The sequence below is a fragment of the Alligator mississippiensis genome, chromosome 5, assembly GCF_030867095.1.
Source record: "Alligator mississippiensis isolate rAllMis1 chromosome 5, rAllMis1, whole genome shotgun sequence".
Taxonomy (NCBI): Eukaryota; Metazoa; Chordata; order Crocodylia; family Alligatoridae; genus Alligator; species Alligator mississippiensis.
In genome coordinates, this window is record NC_081828.1 from 204,313,501 (window position 1) to 204,338,189 (window position 24,689).

The following is a 24,689-nucleotide window of genomic DNA, read 5'->3' on the forward strand; positions in this document are numbered from 1 at the left end:
TTTTCTCTTAATACTGTCCTGTTTCCACGAGACAAACTCAGCAGATGCTTGTGAGTCATTCTAGCACCAGGATATTTAGATTTTTTTTTTAAATCTGTTTTTAGAGAAAGGTATTTGAAGTTCAGAATATCAGGCTACTGTCCTATTCCTGAGGGTCAGCATCTTCTTTTAGGCCCTTCAAATTAGTAGTGTAACTTGGTGGGGGACAACCAGGGCAGCAGACCCAGGTACCTGCTTCAGGGAGGGGAGTGCAAAATTAGTTGCCACCACTACCTCATGCATCGCCGCTGCCCCATTGTACCTCTCCTTCAAACAGCCTGAAATGATTCTGCCATGAGAAAATGGAAGCTGACCACTTGGAAGTGCACTAGGAAAGTATGAGTGTTTGAATAATGCCAACGGGGCTAGGTCACCTCTGCCTCAGTAGTTCACTGAATACACAAACAGATGAACAGTTGTACTGCTTTTAAGAGTGTGGGAGAGGGGTTTACTACTCATGAGCTGTTCACAGCTGATCTGTTGTAACTCTTTTATCTGTCCACTCCTATTCTCCAGTAGGTACAGTGACACCAGAATGATTTATCTCTGAATGAAACAGGCACTAAACTGTTGTGGTTTAACATGATACAGCAGACAGAAAAAAGAGTCTACGGCCTCTCCAATCAGTTTGTAATTGTTTCATCAGTCCACATCCTAAGTGAGTCTTTTAAACCAAGTTAAAGTGGTTTTAAAACTAATTTACTTAAACTGGTGGAAATTATTTCATCAATTAGCTTGACAAGTAATTTAGTTTGTCAATTCTCTACTGCAAGGGTGTCAAACTCCTGCAGTAGTGCAGAAATGGTCCAAAGGCCAGATGAATGCTGTGGGGATGGCTCTGTGAGCAGGATCAGGCCCACGGACTACATCCCACCCTTCATGCCAGATCTAGGGCCCACAGCACGTGCGCAAGCCAATCTGGGACCATGCCACACATAGCACCTGCTCTGGCCAGATCAGGATGCAAGCCACATGCAGCACCCACTCCAGCCAATTTGAGGCAGGTGCCACGTGCAGTGTGGGTCCTGGACCAGTGCAGTCCCACACTAGATATTGTGGGCACCAGATCCAACATGCAAGAGACCCACAGATCATCCCCCTAGATCTAGCATCCACTCTGATTGGTGTGGGACTGTGCTGCACTCAGCATGTAGTGCACTCCAGGACCCTCGGCAGGGAGCCAGAGAGCAGCTGGGGTATCAGCATGGAGCCAGAGAGCAGGGAGGGAATCAGCCCTGAGTCTCGCTGCTCCCTGGCTCTGGGCTGATTCTCCTGCTGCTCCTTGTCTCTGTGCTGGATACTACACTGGTCCGTACCTCTCTGCTGAGCCAGGGCACAATGAGGGACCCAGCACAGAGCCATCTGGGAGTGCAAAATGCAGTGGGGGAGGACAAGTGGTTGGGGGCAGGCAGAAGCAGGGAGGAATGTGTGTATGTGGGGAAGGGTACACAGCATGGGGGAAAATATGGGGGAGAAAATGAAGGGGTGGAGGTGGGGGGCAGCAAGTGGCATGAGGGCAAGCTGCAGAGCAGCAAGAGTCTGGGGTCAGGCTGCCTCCTCCTCCCCACCCCGCCACCCCACTTGCTTCTCCCCTGAAGCTGGTTTCCCTGCACAGCGGTAGGGGAGATTAATTTAAGATGACTCTCCAATAATTGACACCAAATCGTGGGGCGAGGTGGGCACTCTGGAGGGGAGGGACAGAAACCAACTAGATCTGGACAGCTTACAGAGGTCGGCGGATGAGAATAGGATGGAAGTCAACACAGACAAGTGCAAGGTGCCGCACCTAGGGAGAAGGAACCAGCAACACACCTATAGGCTGGGGAACACCCTTCTTGTCAACACGGTGGCAGAAAGGGATCTTGGAGTCATTGTTGACTCCAGGGTGAAGACGAGCCGCCAGTGTGAGAAAGCAGTCAGTAAGGCAAACTGCACCTTGTCGTGCATGTACAGTGCAATGCATCACTAGCAGGTCCAAGGAGGCGATCCTCCCCCTCTATATGACATTAGTCAGGCTGCAGTTGGAGTACTGCGTCCAGTCCTGGGTGCCACACTTCAAGAGGGATGTGGCTAGCATTGAGAGGGTCCAGAGGAGGGCCACTCGCATGGTCAAGGGGCAGCCGGGCAGGCCCTACGAAGAAAGGCTAAAGGGCCTGAACCTGTTCAGCCTCCATGAGAGAAGGCTGAGAGGGGATCTGGTGGCCGTTTACAAACTCACCAGGGGGGACAGCAGGAACTGAGGGAGGCTCTGTTCCCCGAGGCACCACCCGGGGTTACTAGGAATAATGGCCACAAATTGTTAGCGAGACGGTTCAGGCTGGACATCAGGAGACATTGCTTTACAGTTAGGGCTGCCAGGCTCTGGAACGGGCTCCCAAGGGAGGTGGTGCTCTCTCCTACCTTGGGAGTCTTCAAGAGGTGGCTGGACAGATATCTGGCTGGGGTGATATGACCCCGGCACCTGTTCCTGCACGGGGCAGGGGGTCAGATTTGATGATGTGTTTAGATCCCTTCCAACCCTAAGTACTATGATACTATGAATCAGATTTTTTACATGGAAAATTGTAAGAAATTTATAATTTTCTATGTAAAGAATCTAATCATGTGGGCATCATCTTAAATTCGAAGTCATCTTGGATTTGGGTAAATACAGTAACTAAATTGATTTAAAAACAAGGTCAGACTGATGCAGTTTTGACTATGGGCAATGGCTTACCTTATGTTTTATGTCACCATAAATCTACTGACTTCAATAGAAATCTGCCTGAGTTACATGAGAGAAACTTAGGACAGTTGACGTCTGTATTTTTTAAAAAAGATTATTGAGGGTTTGGGGATTTGCTTGAGAATCTCGAAAAGAAGTCCATGAAACGCACACAATGTCTGATCAAAAAACTTTATTCGCTGTCATTTATGAATCTTGTTAAAAATTTCCCAAGGGGGTTCCCTTTATTGATGTAATTTCCTATACTGTAGTCAAGAGTCCATCATCTGTGGAGATGGTGTGTGCTTTAAAATTGTTACCTTAGTAGCACATCAGAAATACCTCACTCTTTCATTCCCAGGTATGGTCAACCTCATGCTTTTCTACACAAATATGGACAGGAGCAGAAGAGTTATTTGAAAATCCACTGTGCACTGGTGGTGGGGTAGGGGGGGAGGGGTAGAAAATGTTAATGAATGCTCATTAGAGGGGGTAGCATCTTGAATATGCAGAGTTTGAGGAGGATGCACAAGAAATCCTGGTACTAACTCCAGAGACTTGGGTTATCCCTATAAAAGATTGGCCCTTTGCATTTTTCCTTCGTTTCCTCTTCCTCCTCCTGCTCAGTTGGGGAACTTGGTACCAATCATGGACTGGTCGTGACTGTATTTAAATCCCCTCTACGGATAGAAGCCTTGCACAGAATCACACAGGGTGGTGTTATATTCTCTCCACTTTGTCAGAGATAGAGGCCCGAAATCAAGAGGAGTTAATCCTTGCTTCCCTCCAGCCACACCTAAAGCTGGGATCTCAGCCAAGCAGTGTTTATCGGAAGGGCTCCTGTTGTCTCAGGAAGCAGTGAAAAGAGGAGGAGCAAGGGTACAGAGACTCCTTTTCACCCTCCTTTGCTTCCTGGATGTATCTAGTCAGTAGTTGGGTGGGATTGATTCCCCCCTTGCTATGCAATGGAAGGAGTTAATATGGCCGTTTATTTGCATGTTGCACTGAATACCTTGATTCTAATTAACAGAATGGTTTAATTAATGCTAAGCAGAATGATCATGGATTTGTTCTCTACGGGGATTGGCAGTGGAGACTAGAAAAACCTGAACAGGTAACACCCCCCCACCACTACCCAGCACCCATATTCCAGGGCTTGTTTATAATTTCTCAGGCTGCACCTTACTGGGTCATCATTCTTTTAAATAAGTGTCTAAATTTTAAGGAGACAATGACAGCTACAGTATAAATAGAGTTTGCCATTCAAAGGGATAGTTTGCCCCTCTAGTACTTCCAGTATATTGGGCATTTTTTGCATACCCCTTAGAGACGGGAAGCAACATCTTAGTGGTTTAGAGCAAACTTAGGAAAATGAATACACTAGACAAACTGAGTTTTCAGCTGAAGAAGGAATGTGTACAATGTCATCCTTCCCTGGTGTGGTAAGACCTTCACATTATTCAAAGAAAGAAACACTTGCTACTGGAGGTTTTAAGTGACTGGATTAGAGAAGTGTTAATTAACCATCATTACAGGCTTATGTTTGTATCAGCTATATAAGTGAGTCTGATAAGTTTATAAAATCACATGCATAATTCTGCCTTTGTTTTGAAGAAGAAACTTTTTTCTAGTATTTCAGGCATTTTTCATTTTATGGGCACTGGCATTTTAATACAGAACAATAAAATCAAGTGTTTTCCAAATACATGCAATCAAGAAGCAAGTCACTTAATTGTGGTTTGAAGTCCTCTTCTACATTCCACTGCAAAAGGACACATCCTTTTGCCTGAACTGAACTGGCAGTGTATTTGTGCTGACGTTTCTTTTTTCTTTGGTTTAACCTGCAGCTTCCATTATGTTTCTGCTTGTTTTTTTTCTTAATATGTTGCAAGAGATTATTCTTAAATGTACTCGTCCTTGGCTAACAGAGTAGTGTGGAGCATGTTATGATGATTATGTTCAATTAGGGTTAAAGTGCTGAACAATACATTTTTGGCACTGTTTAAAGTGTGAACAACTCGAATTAGACAAGAAACTATGCATTTCAGGCATTCTGGCATTCACTAAAATAGTTTAAGCTTTGGTGGTGGTCTTAAATAAAGTGGAATGCAACTGTGGAATTTGTGACCAGCTCTGGAGCACGGTGGTGTGAATTTCTTCCTTTATAGGAGAGTTCTTCATTCTACGTATTAAAATGTTGGGATATCTCACTGAAAGTGAAGTTACGCTGATTAGTTACACTACAGAAGCTAAAGTATGTCCATCGGCTTGAATCACGTCTTTAATAGTAATAATAATGGCTATCTTTGCTCATGTAGCATTTCACTTAAAGTATATCCTAATCCTCACAATTGACGTCATAGCAGATGACTGGTTTTCTTTTATTATTTTGAAATAAACAATATTCAGATTGTCTATTTAAAAGTTACTACCCCCCATCCAGTTGGAAGCATTTCACCTCTTTCCTTAATCATGTCAACTCTCCTGCTTTGAAAGTATTTATTTTTGTCTGACTAAAACTAGGAAGGTAAATTCTTGAACTTTCTTTGCAATGTGCTGTTACACAGTAAGGTCCCTATTATTGATTAAGCCCAGATGGTCTGCTCACACAGCAAACACATATTTTGCAAACCTTTATTATGCCTCATTAGAATTCACTCCTTTAGAAGATTTCTAATTATATTGTCTAATAAAACTAAACCTTAGAAGCTATTTGCATATTATATGAAGAAATCTCATACAACAAACTCACAGTGGATTCAATTAACATAATAGCTAATTATATATCCCATCAGCCTTTAGAGTTGCTCTGCATTCATGTTTCTCCTGTTTTAGCCTAGAGCAAAGGAGGTTTGAATTTTCACTTCTAAATATTGACTTTTAACTAATATAAAAATGATTTGAACACTTTTGTGGATGAAAAGATAGTGATTAAAATACATGAAACATTTTAAAGGAGTTGTTAAAAAATTCTCTGTAACAAGTTTCCAGTAAAACGTGAAGCCACACATTTGATCAGGTCTGGCACTCTTTATATCTTGAAAATATGACCAAACATGGACAATGATATTTGATTGACAGTTTGGCCTTTTTTTTAAATGCCTATATGTTACAGTTATATTTTCTTATATCTCATCACCTACCATAATGCAATTGTATTCCTGGCTTGTTGTGGTATCTATCAGACAAGGAATTTATGACTAGATTAACAGAGACATAGTAATGAACAGGCATGTGAACATCCTGTAATTGGCTGTTATTAAGGTGTTGTCATATTGGTCCGTAATGAATTCTCTTTTCGTATTTTAAAATTGGCCAACATATGCTGGGGAAAAAAACCCCAAAACAAAGAGAAAAATGTACTTGAACTTTCAGAAAATATGGATCCCTTTTTAAATATTTCAAATGGTGTGAATGATCAATAGATTTTGAATGCTTCACTGAAAAAAAATATTTTAGAATGATCAGAGTTTGTGATTTATCTTCTAAAAGAAAATAAATCATTCATTTGGTCATCAATATGCACATCATAGGTAATGGAAAATCCACTGGGTATCATATTTATATTTTTACAAAAGATAGCAGATAAAGTTTAGTTCAGGGTAAATGGTTTTCTCCATTACAATGATGGCTGCTTTTTCATTCATATTTTAATGAGGTTAGTATCTCTGAGACAGCTTTTTCGGGGTGGAGGCCCATGTCTCCGGTACAATTACAATAGGAGTTGCTTTATTGACAAGTACTATTCAAAATCTTCACAGTATAGAAAGAAAGGCTTTAGTTTTCCACCACTTGTCTAAATACTTATTGCTCTTTTACTATTAAAACACTTTTAAAAAGAGCACTTTCAACATTTGGGAAACCACATGTTTAAAATATTTTTTGTTTAAATTTTGAAGTTCAATTAAAAGTTTCTTCTAATAAAGTATGCTCTGTAAAAGACCAGAAAAATGCTGATTATATAGATATCTCATGTGTGTAAAAACCAAATCAACTATAGTATAGTTAATAGGGAGTGTGAATTTGATCTTGAACAAGCTAATAGTTAAATGAAAGATAAAGTTATTTAGAGGTCACATTCCAGGTATAATTTTTTTTTAATTGAAAAAAATTAAAGGCAGTAGTTTTGAAGCAAGTGTCTCACAGCTATAATTTAATTGATCTTCTTTCTGTATATGCTGTCTCTAAAATTTTTTAAATAAAATATAAGAAGGGAACATACCATTATCTAAAGAATGGTTAAAAATGCAAAAAAATCCAACATGGCACCTATATATGCTTCCTTTTGTGAATACAGCTAAATACACGATGCACTGTATATAAATCAACATGTAGGTATAAACGGGTGGGGAAAATGTGTGAGAAAATACTTGTGTATTAATATAAAAGTAAATGCATATGGCAAAACTTCTTTCATACAACTGTAGTTACATGCATTGGGAAGTTTGATTTTTTTTTTTCCAAAGGAATATTTTAGAAATATTTCCTAATGTGTAGGTGGTTGGTTTTCAGCATATCATAGTACCCTAATTGTTGTTTGTGCAGCAAGTTTCACACAGTTCACTCTGTGTTCTTATATTGCCACTCATGTGAGGTATACCCTTGCTAAGCCACTCTTAGCTTTTCTGATTGGACAGAATACTATCAGGAGGAGGTGGGGGATGGGGGAGAGCAAGTTAGTATGTGACTGAATATTTGAATAACAGTTGGACTATAAACAGAGAAATCTTTTCCAGAAGTTAAAATATACAGCCTTGCTTGTATTAAGAAAACACTATAGAACTTTTTTCTCTCTGTAAAGAAATGTATTTATTATACCCATTAAAAATCCCCCTATGAGTAGGCTGGCTTGTTTTATTGTCATGTAAGTAGGTTTAGAAGAGGGTATGTGTGTGTGTTGGGTGGTGTGAATTATATACTATAGCTTATTGCTATTGCAAGCTCATAGGGTCAAATACATCCCTTATGTAACTCCACTGAACTTAACAGAAGTTATGCCGGGGATGAGTTTGATGTATTATGTCAAATCCTTGTCCTTGGTACTGGGATTAATCCTTTTTTTAATCTGTAACCTCAGATATCAAATACTTTTTTTGCATATTAGGGCACTTGGAGGGAAGTAGTAAGACCATATATAGGTGCCATGTTGGATTTTTTGCATTATCAAAAACACTTGCTTTTAAAAGTGAATAATGTCCAACTAAAAAGAATAATTTTCCAAGCAAAATGCAGTTTATCTAAAGCCATCCTTACTGTAAAATAGGCTGCTCAATTCTACAAATATACATTTTTGACTAAACATTTAAGTCTTTTCCCCTCCCAAATATGCATTGTTTGACTCATGCCCTTTTTTGCTTTTCCCAGGTTTCATAAAAAGTAGATTCCACATCTAGAATGAAGTTGGGGGAGGGAAGGATTTCATAATAGGACCTAGTTTAAGAAGGCAAAAAAAAAACCTCTAGGCTTTAATTTTAATTCTCCTGCCTTTATTTATCTGATTTGTGGCCAGATGGTGGTGAAGCAAGAAAACCCTTTGTGTAAATGAAGCACACATGTGAAAGTGCTTCTGTAATGTAATCATTGAGACCGGAAGGGTTCATACTGTGTCTGAAAAGAGACAATGGAGACTGGATATATCAACATAGCAGAAATCGAGTTCATTTGTGATTCAGTCCCTTTGACTATGGTTGTCATGAAAACTTCCTACTTTGATCAGCAGAGGGTGGAGAGAAAAATCTTCTAAAGGCCTAAGGATGCAGCACTGTTGTTTACTGTGCACTTGGCTTCAGTTCACGCCCCCTTCCGGAAGAAGCAACAGGGATAGGAGCATCTTGCACCTTGACCTGTCTAGACGGGAGAGAAGTTTTTTGTCCCGGTTACCAAGGGCGAGGGGTGCTCTTTGACCCCTGGAGCACTAGCTGTTGAGACTCTCACTAAGTATGTAGGTAGTGTCTAAATGTTTCTGCTGAATTCTTGCTTAATTCTGAAGGAAAGGGAATGGACAAAGACATGGACCAGCTGTTCGAAAATAAAGCTGAAATAGTAGAACCTGGGAGAAGTTAAATTTTGTAAGCTATTATTTTCTTCACAAAACCCCTGGGAGGTATTAAACAGCTGCATCTGAGTTGACGAACAGCAACTAAGACAGACCAACTGAAAGCAAGACTTTCTACAACTCTGCTTCAACTAAAGAAACTAAGTGACTCAAGCAAGAAATCCTGTATGCTTATGTCGAGAGAATATCAACTGTAGTCTGTTTATCTGCTGCGTGTTGTGTGTCTTTTTTGAATGGCAATATGTTTGCAAACTAAAATATGGTAACTGCATTCTAGAATTGTTTCAGCATAAAAGGGATGTTTTATGGGAGCTTTAAATGTTTAATTTTTCAAAGTGTCACCTTAGCTTTAGCTGACATTTTTAATTATGTATGTAATAGAATATTTGGCAACAATTATGCAGATTAAGAAACGTGCACTTGTTCTTTTTCTCTTTCTGTCTGCGATATGTCTGTCTAACACAATCTCTTAAAGGTGTTTTTGGTAATATTTATAATAAGAAAAAATTCCATTTTTCCCCTAATAGGTTCCTTTAGCAAAGTCAGAGACCACCTCAACAGAGTTGTTCGAAAATATATGTGATAGAATGAATGGTAACCAACTGCAAGTGGATCCTCAAGCCCAGAAAAGGACATTCAAGAGATTTGCTCCTAGGAAAGATGAGAAAATCTATGCAGATTTTTTAAAAATCTATTTTTATTCTGATGCTTACAAACCTTTGAAGTTTGCGGTAAGCCAACATAACACATTGGTAACTATTTATTTTTATCTGTTAAAATGTTATTAGTATATGATAAAAGACTTCAAGTACTATAGTTGGGAATATAACACATTGTTTTAATAATATTAATATATGCTAATATGCTCTGTATTGGCTTGTGCATCAACTTAAGTGTTTTGAAACGTAATAATGCAGTTTGTATTGTGTGTTAATGTTATTTAGAGCTCTATCTGGATTTGCTGAGTGTTTCATAAATATGAATAAAACATTTCGAGATGACACTTTAGTTGCAAAAGTTAACCATGGACTATGCTGTATGCTTCTGTTTACATGCTACAAATTTCCCAAACTACAACAGTTCTAACTATGTTTTATTTGGGGAATTTTTATAAGTGATTAAATATAAATGAGTGTTTTCTGTGCAGGAAAGAAGTGAATTGTGGGGTTGGGTAAAAACCCAAATTAATACTAATGTAGTTTCAGATATTTATAGCCAGATTGTGGAAGATGGTGTTATCTTTTTCCTTAGGCCTTGTTGAGTAGAGACAGATTTCTCTGAGCTAACTCAAGAACGCTAACAGAGCTGAGTTAAAAATGCTGAAGTGTGGTAGCTGGCTTAATGCCATTTTTTTTCTTCATAAATATGTTTTGTGTATGCATTAAACATCTTCCTAACTTCAGGAAACACACAGTATAGAAAGGGGTGCGTAAGACAACGAACTGGATAGTGGTTTGCTAGATCTGATTTTACATACAGTTCAATATTCAGCTTACCACAAAAGCAGTATCATGAGACTAGCAAACCCATGAAATAAAGCCATGTGTACATGAAGTGGCTTTAATTTTCACAAAAAGTAAAGAAAATAGCTCAGATTTAGAGTAACTGAGCACTGCAAAATGTTGACATAAAGCAGTTTAATGTTACCATTAACGTGGCATATTCTAATTTTTTGAGAAAGATAAAATATATATTGTTGTTGTGGATTTTATAACTTCCATATTTAAATCAGATTTTTCCTTAGTGCATTTTTTTTAATTGCAATCCAGTTCATGGGATTTCTCCTAATTGTTTAGTAATTAACCTGTAGTCTGATTTTTTGGGGAGAATACGTCCTTCCTAATCTGCGCTCAAGATTCCCCAAAGATATTGTAGTTAATGCAGTACTTCAGTGCACAACCTTTCTTTAGGTACATCCACCAGCACTGTGCCTCACCAGCAACACTGAATCATGTTCAGGATGTCAAAAATCCATTTTGTATCATTAAAGTGAATTACCAATAGCTTTTAAAATGCTGAGTATATAATTTGGTATATAACTGTCAATCGTGGTGTCTTTTGCAAAACCAAAGATGCATTAGTTTGGTGACAGAGCTTCATTTATTTGCACATTGTAAAAACTAATGTAATAACACAAAATAGAGGGTTAGTTGATGGAAATTTCAAGCAACAATTCCATGACACTAGTACCTTCTGTTGAAAGCTGTTCTTTCCAAAACGAATAAAATATGATCTTTAAGTGATTTCTTACCTGGGAATGTATTTTTGAAAAGACAGCCAGGCTGGCCTTGAGTTAAACCTTAATATCTTGCATTGGCAATTCTCTGAAAAATTACACTCATCATTTTGTTGTATAAAACAGGAAGTGCAAATGAAAACAAGGTGGTTCTTCCGACTGTATTGCTACAGTTTGGGGTTAGCAGTCTTGTTTATTTTTAACAGCAGTAGAAAGGCACAGTATATATTTTTCTTTTTTTTTTCTTTTTCTAGTGCGAAAGTATCAAAGAAGAGTATGAAGATGAAATATTCTCACTTATCGCCCAGGAGGCAGACTATCTAGCTGACAAGCTGAGCAGTGAAAAATCAGGTACTGTGTCTGATGTAACATGTGCTCTCTCTACAGCATTTTTTTCAAACCTAGTGTACTGCTTTGGTGCAACAAACCACTTTGGAGGAGAAGCGTTCGGTAGCTGAATAAGCAATGGCATTGCACAACTTTTCAAAAAACTGGTTCTTGTAAAAGCTTTTAATGTCTGTTTTTAATTTTTTCACACATTTTAACGTAACATAATTGTAGTGCTCCTTATCCAGTGCAGTGTTTTCCTCCTAATGGAATGTGCTCAGCGCTTTTTTTACTCTGTGTTCGCTTTGCCATCCTGTAGCAAGGAATGGAAATAACCCTTCTGCAATACAATGCAAAAGTTTTTTGGACTTCAGTAGTTAGTTCTAGCCTGCAGAGAAAAGTAGGAGCAATAAATATATAGCTTAAAAACACTAGACCATAAGATCTAGCTAGGACTCTTTACTGACGTCAGTGAGGAGTATTGCTTAAAACTGCAGGAACACTATAGTCTATTAGAAAAGAAAATGTATTTAAATACATTTACTTTCTCATACAAACTGTATTGCTCTCAAATTGACTATTTTTTAAAAACTTTGATCAGTGGCAAAAGAAAATCCTGTATAAATGCAATTTGATTATTTTTTTATTTAAAATATTAATACCTTTTATATACATTGGATTCTTTTCCAATGTGATTTTATTTTCTAGACCCATTTTTAAAACCAAGAAGCCCATCATCTAATGTGCTTAGCACTGTAGGGTTATAAATAAAGTTGGACCATGCCTTTTGGAAGTGCTCTCCTTAGTGATAGAATATGCATGAAAATATTGATCTTAGAATCAATACGTATAATATTGGTATGTGCTTTTGGAGGCTTAAAGTTTTTATTATTTGCACTGTAATAAACACATACAGAAAACTACTAACATTGGTAGAACTCGGCTTGTTAGAAGTTTATAGAAATGAGTATCTATCTATCTATCTATCTATCTATCTATCTATCTATCTATCTATGTTTGCTTGTGTCAGAATATCCTGTAACATCTGCAAAAAAGTACAGTCTAGCAGACTGGCAATCTATTCTACAGGCTTAAGTTTTCTTTGTCAGCTATGCAGAAAGTTTTGATTTTCTTTTATAGCTTTAGATGTAGTTACTGAGCTAAATTTGATCTTATTAATATTGTAGAGACTAGCATGAATAATTCTCAAAACACTAGTACTTCTCCAAAATGCATGGTATTATTTTTTAGGCTGTAGTTTTTAAAGAAAAAGTTCTCTGACCATTCATAGATGAAAAGTAAAGATATGTATAGGATAATGTAGAAAAATAATCATCAGCTGAATCCATTTTTCTCATAAATTAGGTGTTGGGTAGGTTTCTTCACCTCATTGGCTATTGCCATAATTCCCTGGAACCCTGTTGTAAAACAGTCTGCTGTTTTTAGCCCGTTTGATAATACTGTAAAAATACTAGTCAAAGTTATGCTAAAATTTATGCTGAATCCCAAGCTATTGAAAACACTTTCCTGAATACGACACTCTAAAAAGGTCACTTTTGTTTTTTAAAGTATTTTATTGAGTTTAGCCTTTCTTATTTACCCCTATTTTGGATGCATTCCTTCAAACATTGTCACTTCAATAATTTACAGCAGAAAAGATTTTTATATTTGTGTCCCAGCCTTACTCACGTGAGTATCCTCACTGAAGTAGGTAAGACTGCTTATGTGTAGGGGGTGAACAGAGCTGGGTCCTGCCTACCTGAAGAAATATAAAAAATGCTTTGCAAAAGAAAAAAAAACTTTAGTATTCTTTCCTCTAACCAGGAATTAATACAGATGAATACGGTGTCATTTAATAAAGAAAACAATGTAAATGTTTGTAGTTTCAGACTCGAGAACCTACAATAATAATAGTCACACTAAAAAACCCCTAGTATCTAGTGAAGAAATGCAGTTATATAAATTAATCTACCATTCTATACATCATCTCACTTTACGAGTAACAAAATAATAGTGTGAAAGATAAACATAATATAAGATAAATAACTTAAAAAAACCCACTCTGCTCAATTTTAACAACTAAATATAACAATCTGTAGTAGGGAAGAAAAAGAGATGTAGTAAACTGCAATGAAAAATTTAGAGGAAAAAGTCTCCCTAATTAATATAGCATGGATAATACTGGGATAGCTGAGTGGCAGGAAAAATGTCTGCTTGGATTTTTCCATGGAATTTGGCATCAAACTCTGTGGTAATGGAAACTGTGATTTGCTGAAATTGTGTGAAGATACGTGCAGGGATTGTGGACTTATACGTATCTTACAAGAGAATACAGCTCTTAAACTTTAAAGCCATACTATCAATTCGTATCCATCTTAACATTGTAAATGTCATTACTATGGTAAACTAGAGCAATACTATAGACTTATCATCCCACTGTCACCTATTGGCTCTTTATTCATAGTTGTACATATGAATTCAAAATACCATATAATACTTCTGTCAAAATTACCATATTAACTGGCCCAAATGACCATATATAAAGACTTGCCATGGGACAATTTCTGATTTTAGTGCTAACAATTTCATCTTAAAGTAAAATTAAAATAGTTATTGGTTTTGTTCACTTAATTTAATTCTGTTTCACAAAGAAAAATATATGAATTTGACTTATGCTTGTGACCTGTGACAAGCTTTCTAGTATTGTTTTGAGCAAATAGGTCCCTTTTGTAGTATACTGAAGTCAAATATTAAAGGGTTTCATATCCTTTCTGTGAAGAAAGATGACACTAATGGGAGTCCCATGCACATTTTAAAGAGAAGCTCTACCCACAAGACATGTTTAGTTCTTTCCTTAAATTGCAGCATTCCTTCAGACTGTACATGTGCGTTTATAATAGTCATGTTTCTTGTTTGATTAAAAGACTGGGAAACTTCAGTGAAGTTTTTTTAAAATGATCAAACTGATACTTCCAAGGACTGATTGGTTTACTGTCATGTATTCTTTGATCACGTAGACAGTCTCTTTATTTAACCGGGAGTCCTAAACTGATGATTTACGCCTTTGTATCTGCAATTTTTTACCTGCCAAAAATCTAGGAGTTATATCTCAAACATGCTACTATCTTTTTGGCTTTAAATAAGGAATTCAAATTTCTAGTTTGACCAATGAAAGCATAAAGCGTTGGTTTAAGTCTAGATACATCTAGATGCTGGATAAAAGTTTTCATTTTTTAATTCTGGGCTTTTTGTTTTACAAAGATATAATTGTGGAACACTGACATGTCACTGGTTTCTCAGTCATATTCTTTATATGGAGTTATGATAGAAATTCATTTAGACCAATAAGACGGGAGAAACCAGCCAGCAAAGGATTATATTAATGTATAGACTAGTGCCAGTTGATTTGTCACTGGAAAACAATACAATATTGTATCTTTTGCTAACATTGAAAGCTATAATTAAAGTAACACTGAGACTCCTATTAGTCTTTACATGCTCATAACTCTGAAAAATTATTCTTTTGGCTAAAATATCCCCATCTTGGTCTCATCCCAAAGGTGACTTGAGTCATACAGTTACTTATTTGCTTATTTTGAAAGTTTGAGCTTAGGCTAGTTGCCAATTTTTTTTGTTATGCAAGACTGAAAAAATGCCTTCTACTGTAAATGGACGTATAAGCCTTTTTTCTGCACATGTCTAACACATACAGCTATGTTTTGCAAGTTGATACTTTCCAGGTGGCTAGTCCCCACCAAGGACTGCTCTCCAGGATCATTTACTAAAACTAAAAGATATAACAGTCATAAGCAACTAACTACATGTTTTCTAGATGTGCAGCATGTTACATTTCCAACAAGTTTAATATATATGATACTATCTACAAGATTATGGGATAAAAGAAAGACGTCAGGTAGGTTGTATGTGGTCTACGTGTCCAGTCTACTGTAGAGCTCTGTCATTTCATCCGTCTTTCACTCTGTAGATGCGCAGGTACAGAGTAAACCCAGAGATTAGCGCAGTCAGCCCCTCTCCTGTAATGGGCTGTGTTGGTTCACAATTTGGTGAGACTTTAGAGGGATGGAAGGGTCCATGCCTCCAAATGTCTTGACAGAATTAGGGCCACATCCCCCTTCTTTTAAAAAATTCAGTTTAGTAAAGAAAATCTTATTTTGAATGTAACGTTCAAGTTACAGTTAAAAACTGTGAAGTCGGGCAACAGCATTGTCAAATATCACACTACCCAGAATTTACCAAATTGCATATATGGAATATATTGCATTACTGGTAATATTCCAGAATGTACCTTTAATGGGCCCCGTTCTACCATGTGCGATCCACGTGTGACTCCAACTGTGTCAGTAAGAACGAGGAAGTATCTGAGGAAAAGACTGGAATCTGTTTGTGCAAGTGCACTTGTCACTGGCCATGTCCTGACTTCAGAGGGTTTTAATATGTATTTTTGCATAAACTCTATGTGTGACATTTTGTGATGGATAATAATTAAATAATCTGCATTGAATAGCTCTTAATGGGATAATGATTCAATTAAAAAGAGCCCTTAGATAATTTTGTAGAGTTTTAAATGTTTTACCAGGATGTCACATCACACCTTACTGCACAAATCTTATTCATTCATATTATTTAAGGGGGGGATCTAGTCCCTAAATTGCTTTAGCTAAACAAATCTGAATTTAAGATTCAAAGATGAGAAGTGTTATGGTACGTTATGCTATTTTTTTAAAGGTCTGGTTGTTCTGTTGAATACATAATCAGCGTCCAGGAAAAAAGACCATCTAGGTTTCCAAGCATTATGCTTCAACACTTGCCACTGGTTATTTGGGAAGAAAGTATTTTAAGATACTAAGTAATTTTAATCCTGGAAGCTTCAGTGGTGGAGGTGTTCTGCAAAAAACTTAGCTATTCTTCTAATTAGTAAATTATACCTTTACTTTAAAATGTATATACATTTAACAACATGTACCCATGCAAATCATTAGTAATGATCTACATTTTTTCCCTTAGGTCTTTGGGAAGAGCCTGCTACTTACACTGAGCTATAGAACGGATAAACTACTTAGATTACAGAGTAAAGTAAGATGACAATCACAAACATTCTTCCTGTGTAATCAAATATTGATGTTCTGTCTTTCTTGCCCCTGTAAAGCCTTCTATTTTTTTATCATTGTTACATTTTTAAATGTTCATGGGCTCCTTATTACTTTGGATGGTTTACTTTTTAAATATTTAAGCTAAGGTCTGCATGGTTTTGTAAGGACCCTCGGTTTAACAGGGAATTCATATTCACTCTTGTGTCTATAGGTAACATTTATGATATCCCAAGATACTCATATCATTTGTGCTGATTTTCACAAATTCAAAGTCTGGTTGTAAAAGAATTTACTCTTTGACTGTTAAGAATTCCTGCTTAACAGAAGCAATTTTAGTAAACTCATTAGTGCTACTGTGCTTCTCTCCTTTGTTTTAACAAATGGTTGATCCCTATGTATTTTTGACTACTTTCAAAATAGTTTAGAGTATTTGCTAGCCTTCTTTTCCCCCTATTGATGAAAGTGGAAAACTTCCAAACATTTATTTTTTTATAAATGATATAACTTAATGAAGTTTGTATAGTTTCTTTGAAACACCTTTCCCATAAAATTTCCATGAAAATTTTGGAACTTATGCGCAACAAAATGTTGAATAGAGAAATATTTTATCATGTATCAGAGCACTGCTGAACCATGCTGTAAATGTTCATGAAGTCTGCAATCAACTGTTATAACAAAACAGTATCTTAAATAGCAATAATAGTTAGCGCAATGACTTTCTTTAATGGAAACTATTAGTGGAGAAATACCAAAGTGTCCATCCCATACTTTACATGGGTAAGGTATATCTGGTCATTTGCTTTTAGGGCAAACTATTTATTTAATAGCAGAAAGTTTTTCTCAGTAGTTTATAATTTTTTTCATAAAGAGTAGCTATTAAATATATTAGTAGTCTAGCTATCAATAATGTTCACTTTCTAGAAAAAGTCTGCTAAAAGGAGTTTGTCTGTGATTATTAAATATACATAGGTGTATTTTGCACTCATTCTTTGTGCAGAACACACATAGATATAACTGGAGTTGTGTGGAGTATGCTCCATAGCATGAAATATAAGAATTTTGGCCGCATCTCAGTATTGTGAAAGACTTGTATTACTTAGTTGGAATTGGTAGGTAATCAGGATAGCTCATCCAAAACATTATAAAAAATCAGTAAAATGTTTAGAGGAAAAAACAAGATTGTTTTAATCTAAAAAGAGTTCTTAAAAATTTGTTGCAAATTGACTGACCTATGAATATATAAAGAGACATTCAGTATTATGCATAATGACTAAAACGCATCTGGGTATGTATGAACAAATGTCTCCTAAAATTATTTATAAATGTTTTAATTTAGAAAATCAAGTACTTACGCCATGGTGCAGAATTCTTAGCTGATGTAAATGGTCAGAGCGTCACTAAAGCCAACATAGCAATGCCAGTTTTCCTCTGCTGGACATCTGACCCTGCAAGTTTATTTCACAGGGTTTTGTTGTAGGGTCCTTAATATTTGTACAAGTTGTTTTGTTGTTTCTCTAATGTGGAATATTTTTTGAAATCTCCTTTTGCCAGTTCAGTATTATAGAACAGTTTAGAATATGTTACAATTTGAAAGTAGTAAAGCAATTGTACTAGGTAGAATGGAAAATATCTTCCATAGTGAAAGAACATTTTCCTCAGTTTTCAGTAACATACCTGAACTATAAACATGCATATTAATATTAATATTCCATGTAGAAAAAAGACATGGTACATTAATTTTAAAAATATTTTAAAAACTTTAAACTACATATGTATTTAATTAGTCAATGAAAGTGCAAAACTGATCAGCTTTTACTAAGCTGAGGACTTCAGTAGTGATCTGAAAAAAACGGGTTGAATGCTTTGACTATGAATTATGAACAGATGAGTTTCCTGTTGGCTTTACTTAGATACATATAGCAAGAAAAAGTCTCCTTATCTTTGTTTGAATGTGAAAGCAAATTGAAAATATCAGATTCCTCTCTTGCTTTCATGTTGCCCAATTTTGTTGATTTGGGTAGAATTTAGTCCAAAGTTTATAATGTTTTTAGTCTATGAATATGTTACAATAGAAGGACACAGTCAACTTGAAATCTAGTCAATTAAGAAAACAGACAAAGTTGGATTCAATTAATACAACTGACTGATCCTGGCATTGTTATAGGGTATCATATCACAATTTCTTTATCTTATTTTGTATTTATTTTTTTTAAATGTATTTTCTCTCCCCTGTTACCATAGGAAGGATCTATAACCACATCAGAGAAAAGTAACCAGCTTCCAGGAAAGCAAGGCATCTGTGTACAAACAAAATGCTCTCAAACACCCAAAGTAAACACCTAAGTGGATAGAAAGAAGAATATATCCTTCAATCCATTTTCATTTCTAGTAATCTTTTGTGTTATCTGTAGCAGTAGTCAGTAAATATTTTCAGACAGATATGTTTTTTTAAGTGCCCCTTTAAAATATTGATACTGTCTTATACTTTGCTGGATAAGCTCTGGGAATCTTTCATGATACAGCTCTGTACAGGATATGAATGAAATTCTGACTACCTGTCTGCTGGTTTCTGTGCATCCAGGGTTATGTGCTGTCCTCAATCCATGTGTACAGCCGCTGAGGTCAGTGCTATTTCTGCTGAAGTTCGAATGCAATGCCAGAATATGGGCCTTCAATATTAAACTGTTATCATGAGAATATCTCTACATATGTGCGCAGTCCTTTTTTTGGATTTCAAAGTGCAGACAATATTGGAAGATTATCATATTTATTCCTGATCGCATTGGTGATTAAACATGGACCAAATTCACTACTGCATCAAAGCAGTTTTATGTCAGTGTTACTGCAATGACGCAGTGTTAGACCACACCCGAGACTCAGTGTAGCCACCCTGGAAAAGATGGTAAAGCAAATGATCATTTTAGTACCATAATGTCCTTAAAAATCTTTGAGCTTCTCTGTAACACACACTAATTTATTGTTCACTGAGAAATGTCAAATCTAATAAAGCTGCATCCTTTCTAAATTATAAATGTTATCTTTTATAAATTAGCAGACTATAAAGTCATCCGGGCCGTACTTGAGCCCATCACTATAGGCTCAAGCAGTTATATATACGCTTACAATGACAGCTGAGCGTCAACTGAAATATTACCTCTTAGTTACCAATAAAAGGTAATTCACTGTAATTACTATATATAGAAAGTTTAGCTTCCATTTCTGATAGCCTTTTGCTTTTCAAATGCATGGGCCTTCCAAAACTCAGGGAAAAAAGAAAAAGAAAAATATCTTGACCTTGTGCCAGTCTTTTCTCGTCCTGCCGTAATGAAGTCCAGGGGCTGCAGAGGTGTAAGGGAAGGTGCAATTCACCTGCTGCTCAGTTCACCAAAAACATGAAGATGGTTTGTAAGACTCCAAGGTCAGGTGCTTAGCTGGTGGCAGCAGGGCTAGTTCTGTTGATTTGGGGTGGAGCAGTGTCCACTTGAACCAAACGGCGATGATGACACTGCTGAAATTCAGTTCTTGCTTTTCTTAGTTTGTTTTGTTTTGGTTTGGGTGGGTTTTTCCCCCTGTTCTGTCAAGTCTACGAGGCAAAGAACAAATTTGCTGTGACAGATTTTATTTTTAATGTGGATTAGTAGGAATGAGCTGAGGCCACTAAATTCATTTCACTTAGGAATGAAAAGTGGAATTGAATCAAGGTCCCAAATGGGAAAGATCAATACTTTATTTACTAAGATAAGCCCTAAAAACAAGATTGTTCAATAACTAGTCATATTTTCTATTCATATTTGTTTCCATGGTCTGACATTTGCTCACACATGTGATAGCTTCATCAAAATACAGTTTTTGGAAAATGCATATTAGTCAGCAGTATTTTGTATTGTATTGACATAAGGAGCTGGTATGTCAAAATATCACGAGCTAAGTATTAATTTGTGTGTTATTTCTAATATACATTAATTTTTCCATAAATCCAAATGTATGAAATATTAATAGCACTTATGTAGTAAACTGTATGAAATGCTTTGTAATTATATCATACACATCCATAACACAGCATATTATGTTATGGTAGCTTAAGTAGGTAATTAGTACTAATATTATTCCGTTGATAGATATCTTAAGTTCTGTTAGTCTCTAATAATTACTCTTACATTTATGTGCTGCTGGCAAAGGTAAATCCAGCTATATGTAGGGCAAGATTACTTGAATTACCTCCCTGAGCCAGGTAAGGCAGGCAGCATTCAGAATCATGGCTTTCAGTCAGGCCATGGCAGGGGGAATAGACAAGCGTCTCCCAGGAGGTTAGGAGAGTGCAGGAGAGGGGAAATGATCACATTATCTTGATATGGTTCTCTATTGTGGGCGAAGTGTAAATTTAAAAATGGCGTACACCTGATATTGTCTAATCAACCACCTGCTGAGATCATATACAAGGTAGAGGGGGAGGGGGATTCAGCAAGGAAAGAGCATAGGAGGTAGAAAATAAATGTAAGATGGAGTAGCTATACTCCAAGGCTTTCATGGGAATCATATCTACGTGCAGAAGTATTGTAGCATCTTCTAAGAGTGTTTATTAACAGCAGAACTATGCTTAATATGATAGAAGTTAATTCGGCACCTTTCTTGAGGAGCATCTCAACAAGGCTCCTTATTAAAAAAGAGAGAGAGGCCAATTCACAAAGCTCATTTAAACAGACCAAAACACTTGGAAACATAAGGATAACTTCATGCCTTTAAACATATTTACCGAATTGGCTGGTCTAATGGCATTCAGCAATAAATTCCATTGCCTTCAGGATCTACTGATAAAGAATCTGGTAACCGCCGCTTCTCTCGACTTTGGGGAATGTTAATAAACTGGTACCCAAGGAACCTTAGGTGTGCGCGATGGAATAGAGGGAGCTAAATGTCAGCTAATTAAGCAGAGCTGAGACCATGAAAGATCTTGTGAGTTAAAAGTTAAATATTAATATCAGTTTCAAACTTTATGAGAAGCTGGCTTAGTGGCAGAGGAGCAGAAGGAATATATATCCAGCATGTTCATGACATTTTATATTGCTAGGTAACCTTGCAGCAGCATTCTCGACCAGCTAAAGTTTTCTTAAAGCACATTCTGGAAGAACAGCCAATAAAGAATTATAACAACCCTTGAGGTGACACAGACATTAATGAAGGAAGAAAGAAAAGATTTCAGCGTGGCAGTGCTTCTCAAATGGTAAAAATCTTCACCGTCATATTAAACGTGACTTGAAGGAAAGGTGAGAGTTCAGAATGATTCATTTTTGGGCAAGGTATAAATTGTCAGTGTTTTTATTTATCTGGTGCACGTACGTGTGTGTGTGTGTGAGAGAGGAATTGATCAATTGTATTTTCTGCTAATGAGAAGCTCCGTTTTATTGGAATTGAACCCCAGCCAGTTTTGATGTCACATAAGCACTGAAGCAGCACAAAGTTGCCACTGCTCTGATCTTTGGTAAGGGCCAAATAAATCTAAAATAGTGTCAGCTGTTTAGTAGTAAACATCCAATTACAGCAACTATTTATTATAGCCAAGGAGAGGCATAGAGTCTTCAGCGTGACTTACAGGCTCATGAGCAGGCGAGCCCCTGCAAAATAAAGGTTAAGCACTGTGCAACGTTTTGCATGCAATCACCTTAATATCTCATTTCTGACCAGTACCATCCTTTCCTTGTAGTCCTGATCATCATAATCAGTACTGTCATTATTAATTGTATTACCGTAGCAACTAAAAACAGGGCCCATTGTGCTTAGTCCTGTACAAATACACAGTAAGACATTATTCCTTTGAAAAAAAACAACCCCTAAAACCAAAATAGCCTGGAAGTATTATTTTCGTATTTCTTCCAGATCAGGAGCTCACAGAGAAATTAAGTGACTTGCCTAGGGTCACAAACAGCATCTGTGGCAGAGCCAAGAACTGAAGCCAGGAACCCCAAGTCTTAAGCCAGAGCCTTACCCAGGCAACATCCTTGTGCCCCTGAACAAAGACTATGTTTAAAGACTAATTATTTGGCATGGTCTCTCAAATAAGTATATACATAAGCTCAAGACAAGCACAAGTTCACTGAGACCCAGGAACTCATTGGTTTGTATCTTAACTTGCACTGGCATCTAAACTATATCTTGGTGGTCAGAAAAGTGAGGTTCTCAGTTACATGGGCCTACATTTTTACAGGTTTTTCAGTCATGTCAAATGAACATCTTATGAAGCTGTGTTAGCTGCCCATATTGCACCTTTGGCTCTCCTCCAGACTACAACACATGACTCCAGGTATGTCTGGATGCCTTTGAATGGGGTATTTCAGTTGGGTCACATTCACTTAACTAGAAAACACTCCATTTTTACCCAGTAAGTCAGGGCTTTTTGCTCCTCTGGAAGAAGTCCTTCATAGTCTATGAAATGTATGACTACTGTTAGGATGCATCTGAATATTTTTCCTGACCTGTTCCAATGGGAAAGAGCTGAAAGGATTGGCAAACCAAGGTAATGTTGCTTTCGCAGAAAAGGGCCTGCTCCATATTGTTTTCTGTGGGCAGATTTGTCCTCGGCATGTAGGATACAGATTTTCTCTGAATGTTGTAGTGCCCTTGAGCAGTGCTGCCCTCCATTGGCTCAGTCAATATGGATCCCTGAGGAACAACATCACAGTTATCTTGTTAGCCCCAGACAAAGCGTTGCCTAACAAAAGAAATGGAGGATGAGAAAATTTTATGTTTAAATTGACTCGTACAAAGAGAGCACCAGAAAGCCATGTATGTATGAGCCTCCAGGTGCTTTCTGCTTACGCTGCCAAAGATAGGAGGAGACAGACTTGTGCTTCATATTATGTGTTGTTTATGAATATAACTTTTAGTATGCATTGCTCCCCCCTATTTCCACCACTGGTACCAAATTTTTGTAATTTGGCAACAGTGCGGCAAGTTGCCCTGGGTTATATAGGGGAGGCTGGGGCCAGCACTGGACCAGCCCCGGCAGCCTTACCTGGGGTCCTGGGGACCTCCTGGAGCTGCAGCCAGAGCCTAACCGGCAGCCACAACACAGCTCTGAGCAGCCTTGCTCTGCTTTTTGGCTGTGCATGCTGCCTAAGCATGCACTCCTTTGGGTTTTTTTTCCATGGTTTTGTTGGGTTTTTTTGACCTCTGGATATCTGGGGAAGCATGCCCTTCCAGCGCAAAGGACTCCGGACATGCCGGAGAACTCCGCTCGTCTGGACATGCCCTAAGATTTCAAGTAGAAATCCATAAATGCTAAAAACATTCTGCTCTGCTATGGTCTTTCTGAATTATTTGCAACAGAAGAATTGCTCTAGTATTGTTTTGTAGTCAAAAAAAGAATGAAAACTAAGAGCTGGCATTTTCTGCAGGGTGCTTTCAAACCAACCAGGGGTGTCTTAAATCCAAAAAAAGGTTGAGGATATCTAGGCAGTTTACAAAAGAACGTAAGTATTATTGGCCATAGATGAAGAAGCAGATGCACAGGTTACATAGAGAGTACATAGTGGCAGATATAAGGCAAGATCACAAATCTCACTCTAGTCTAATGTCCTATTCACCGCACCCCACGCCTAACATTGATTTAGGTATGGTGATGCGCACACCCATAGTCTTCAGGCCTGGTTAGTATAATTCTTTGTGCCCAGATTTGTTCAGAACATGACAGGATAACCCCTATGGGCATGTCCACATGAACGTGGACATGTGGTTCCCTGGGGACAAGTAGTGGCAGTGCACCTTGCACTGCTGATTCTTGTTCCCAGAGAATGCCTGTGCCCTGTGTGCTCTGGTGCACGGCAAGTTGCCCCAGGTGGCACAGGGGAGGCTGGGGCCAGCACTGTGCTGGCCCCAGTAGCCTTACCTGGGGTCCTGGGGGCATCCTGGAGCTGCAGCATCCACTCTGAGTGGCCCGGCTCCACTTTTTAGCAGCGCATGCTATATCCAGGGGTAAAAAAAAACCCTGGAAAAAAACCAGAGCAGCACAGTATTGGGCAGCGTGCCCTTGCAGCACAGAGAACACTGCGCTGTGCTGTATGTGGTGCTGCAAATGTGTTTGCAGCGCCACATACAGCATGATTGTGCTCATCTGGACATGCCCCATGACTACATTCACGTAAGGAAACTTCCTTCATTGGTTCCTTATGGATGTTGCACCAAATTCAAGGCTTCAGTCCTGTATGATTATGACTTTACATC

The 24,689-nt window shown here is 37.6% G+C and overlaps 1 protein-coding gene across 4 annotated transcripts; it reads left to right on the forward strand.

Annotated features, from left to right (window-relative positions):
• The first annotated feature begins 3,686 nt into the window (after positions 1-3,686).
• CNPY1 (canopy FGF signaling regulator 1) lies at positions 3,687-19,181 on the forward strand. 4 transcript variants are annotated; one of them, XM_059729193.1, is made up of 5 exons: positions 3,687-3,857; positions 9,326-9,529; positions 11,289-11,385; positions 16,387-16,455; positions 18,714-19,181. In XM_059729193.1, the coding sequence occupies exons 2-4, from the start codon at positions 9,386-9,388 to the stop codon at positions 16,422-16,424; spliced, it is 279 nt and encodes a 92-aa protein (XP_059585176.1). In that variant the 5' UTR covers positions 3,687-3,857; positions 9,326-9,385; the 3' UTR covers positions 16,425-16,455; positions 18,714-19,181. The 4 variants fall into 4 exon arrangements, with proteins under 4 accessions (XP_059585176.1, XP_059585173.1, XP_059585174.1 ...); XM_059729190.1 differs by lacking the exon at positions 3,687-3,857 and adding an exon at positions 8,661-9,060; XM_059729191.1 differs by lacking the exon at positions 3,687-3,857 and adding an exon at positions 8,661-8,963.
• The last annotated feature ends 5,508 nt before the right edge of the window (positions 19,182-24,689 follow it).

Coding starts and splice junctions, on each gene's coding strand:
- CNPY1 (XM_059729190.1), top strand. Junction 9,530..11,288: donor ACAAACCTTTGAAGTTTGCG/GTAAGCCAACAT, acceptor TTCTTTTTCTAG/TGCGAAAGTATCAAAGAAGA. Junction 11,386..16,386: donor GCTGAGCAGTGAAAAATCAG/GTACTGTGTCTG, acceptor TTTTTCCCTTAG/GTCTTTGGGAAGAGCCTGCT.